Source organism: Cyprinodon variegatus, unplaced genomic scaffold, assembly GCF_000732505.1.
Source record: "Cyprinodon variegatus isolate N-32 unplaced genomic scaffold, C_variegatus-1.0 Scaffold611, whole genome shotgun sequence".
Classification (NCBI taxonomy): domain Eukaryota; kingdom Metazoa; phylum Chordata; class Actinopteri; order Cyprinodontiformes; family Cyprinodontidae; genus Cyprinodon; species Cyprinodon variegatus.
The window spans coordinates 369,496-372,962 of NW_015151064.1; the positions used below are offsets into that span (position 1 = coordinate 369,496).

Genomic DNA, 3,467 nt, shown 5'->3' on the forward strand with positions numbered 1-3,467 from the left:
CTGTGTTTCTCCTGCAGAGCATCTGTGATTGGGCGGTGCCCTGCTCCCCATCCTGCAGTGTCTGCGAGCCACAGCTCTGTTTTTGTTAATTTAATAAACCTTTTTGAACTTTCCTACTGACTGTCTCTCCTTGAATACTGGGTTCATCTGTCCGCGTTTCATGACATAAATACCTTGGTGTTCACCTGGACAACAAACTAGAATGGACAGAGCAGACTGTACTTCCTCAGGAAGCTAAGATCCATTAGCATTTGCAGCAAGAAGCTGCAGATCTTCTATTAGTCTGTTGTGGAGAGTGTGATATCATCTGCCAGGATAACAGGAACAGAATAAATGACCTACAAAAAAGTCAACAAGAATCTCCTCTAGAATCTGTTCTAGAATCTCCTCCAGAAGCTCTGGAGATTATTTCTCAGAGAAGAATTCTTCATGAAGTGAAGAACATTATGGACAACAGTGAGCATCCTCTTTAGAGGATTCTTAAACAACAACAGTGTCTTCAGTCAGAGGCTTCTCCAGAACCGGTGCAAGACAGACCTCTACAGTAGATACTTCCTGCCTACAGCTATCAACACCTACGATACCTGTTTAAAATTAACTTATGAACATGTAATTTCCACTCTCTCTACTCTTTCATCTATCATTTTGGATTGAATTGAATTGAACTGAATTACAATATCTTCTCTAAATCCAAAACTCAAATCTAGTCAATGTATTTCTCTGCTAATATTAACGGTTCTGGTTCTAATTGTCATGAAAATCAATCCCATACTCATAACTGATTAAGGGCTGCAGAAGGAGCTCTGAGATGTAAACATGCGCACAGCAGAGCATCACATGAAAAAGGAGCAAGATTTCAGTTTTATCAGATAGTGGTTTGGAAAGTGCTGCAATGCCTTGGCTGCTGTTCCCATCTCTCTCTAGGTCTGTCAATTAGTGATAATGGACCCCATCGGCAGAGAGGAGACCACTCCCTCCCTCCCTCTCTGCTCTGCTTTCCCTCCCTCCCTCCCTCCCTCCTGCCTTCCTTCTTTCACACAAGCACACTTTCTCTCTCTCTGTTTGTCCTTCTTTCTAAATCCCAGTCAGTGATAATGGAGCCCGGCAGTCCAAAGAAGATCCAGTTTGCTGTGCCTCCTCTGCAGGGGCAGATTGACCCACAGGCCGCCGAACATGTGAGTTTATCTGCACAGCTTTCAGAGTTTTGAATGAGTGTGGGGGTAAGAGAAGGTTCATGCATGTAGAGGGGGCTGAATGAGTCTTCTTTATGGTCAGTCTTGTCTGGAATTTTCTGTGGGTGCAGAACTAATATGTGTGTGTTTGTCTTCTTCTAGTTTTGTGTGTTTTTGTTGGAGTTGAAAATATTTCCTCCACAATATTTTTTATTTTCTTGTAGCTTGTTTATTGCTTCCCTTAATAACCATAAAATCTTGAAGCATAGAAATCAGCAGAAAAGTCATGTTGCATCTGAATGAAGGCGGAAGGAAGGAACAAAAGCTGCTCTTTCATAAAGCTCTAAAACGTCGTCTTTAGGAGTTTGGTGAATGGAGGCCTGATGCCTGCAGAACCTGAACAGAGTCTAGTTTACCAGCAGTGTTGCTCTGAGAGGGTTACCTCAACATTTCCACACGTTAATAAAAGCTTTATGCGCCGCCATTTTGTCTCACCTTTAAGGAAATAACGAACATTTTACAACAGTTTATCACAACAAGTCTTGACCAAGCCCTCAGATGAGGGTAAAAAAACTTAATAAGTTCAATTCAGCTCAGTTTATTACTAAATCCTCAATTCACAACACCTCATCTCTTGGCACTTTACAGAGAAAATTCAATCAGATGTCATTGACTTTGCAGAATTTGATCCTCCTGGATGAGAATGTGGTGACAGTATTGCATTGTGATGCTCTTCAGCAATTCATCACACTGTGCATGCATAGGCAACAGCAGCTTACAGGTAAGAAAAGGTAACTGTAAACTAGCTCCAGGTCTAGAGTTAAACATACAAGCTGATTTTCATGTCAAAGGGATGAAAGAGAACACAGTAAAAGCTGAGCCCATATAGGAGAGAAACAGGACTAAGCACTGAAACACAGAGCAAACTTTATCATTTATAATCAAAGGTGTTGATGGCAGCAGCACAGCTGATATTTCTCTCCAGGATGTTGACAAAGCCGGAGAGAACGAGACCAGATAAAAATACCATGATGAGAAAAAGTAGACAGAGCATAAAATTAAAGGTTGTTGAAAAATTATAAAGAAAGACAGCTTAGAATCCTTCATATGCTGTCTCTGATCGCTAATGTTCATTTTTTTGGAGCAAAATGTGACTTGATATCTACCGACAGTCTCTCTTCTGTATGTTTGTTTCTAACACGAAGATATTTGACGAATGGACAGCGTTTGAAAAGATGAGTTAAACAGCTTCTAATATACACATCATGAACACAAGATTAATGAATTGAAGGTTTTTGGAATATTTTATTGGTTTTGATAAGGTGAGGAGAGGCAGCACTACTGTTACTCTTAGAAATCTCTTAAAAAAAAGGCTTGAGTTATTTTGTTTAATTATGGATTTACTTTCTAAGAACCAAATTTATCATCTGTGATCTTTCATGTGATAAAAGTTTTAATTCGTTCACTACTTTGTAGCCTGTATCAATAACAAAAAAATGGCAAAAGCTTTGATTTAAGAGGTTTGTCTGTGAGTCCTGTGAAGTTAGTAGCCTGGTGAGGAGAATCCATCAGAGCACTTTGAGTAACAATATGTGCTGGGTCACAGAATATGGTGTAACACCAGACCTTTTATCTGCGGCGATTGTGGGACGCTGTAGTTAACTTCACCAGATGAGCGCCAGCAGGCAAACGCTGCGACGCTGGAGGTCTGCAGGCTGCAGCTGAAACATCTTAACTGCTTCTGAGGGATGAACACAAATCTTTTATCATTTCATAAACTCTTTGATTAGGTTGATGTGAAAAAAGGGTCTTTATGTTGCAAAAGTCCACCTGGTGACAGTTAATATGGCATAATAAACTAAGAAAGAAAAAACTAAAGCTGGTAGAGTAGCGGAAAACAGAAATGTTCTAGTTATTGTTATCTCAACAGGGTGGTGGTAAGCAACACACACAGTCCCCCGATGTAGGTCCTATAGAACAGGGGAACCCAAAGAGGGATCAGGACACTCTGGGGGTCATGAGATTTTTTCTTTATCTATTAATTTGTTTTTGCAATCATGTGATGTCATACCTGAGGTATATGGAGGATTAAAATATATAACAATATACACTCACCGGCCACTTTATTAGGTACACCTGTCCAACTGCTCGTTAACACTTCATTTCTAAGCAGCCAATCACATGGCGGCAACTCAGTGCATTTAGGCATGTAGACATGGTCAAGACAATCTCCTGCAGTTCAAAGGTTCAGGCTGGTGGTGGTGGTGTCATGGTGTGGGGAATATTTTCTTGGCA

At 40.5% G+C, this 3,467-nt stretch overlaps 1 protein-coding gene across 1 annotated transcript in view; it reads left to right on the forward strand.

Moving 5' to 3' along the window:
• Positions 1 to 1,020: 1,020 nt before the first annotated feature.
• LOC107096279 (protein phosphatase 1 regulatory subunit 1C-like) overlaps positions 1,021 to 3,467 on the forward strand; it is an 18,414-nt gene continuing 15,967 nt past the window's right edge. The window contains exon 1 of the mRNA XM_015392863.1: positions 1,021 to 1,175. Coding sequence (XP_015248349.1) covers positions 1,095 to 1,175 — 81 coding nt within the window. The 5' untranslated portion in view covers positions 1,021 to 1,094. The remainder of the gene's footprint in view (positions 1,176 to 3,467) is intronic.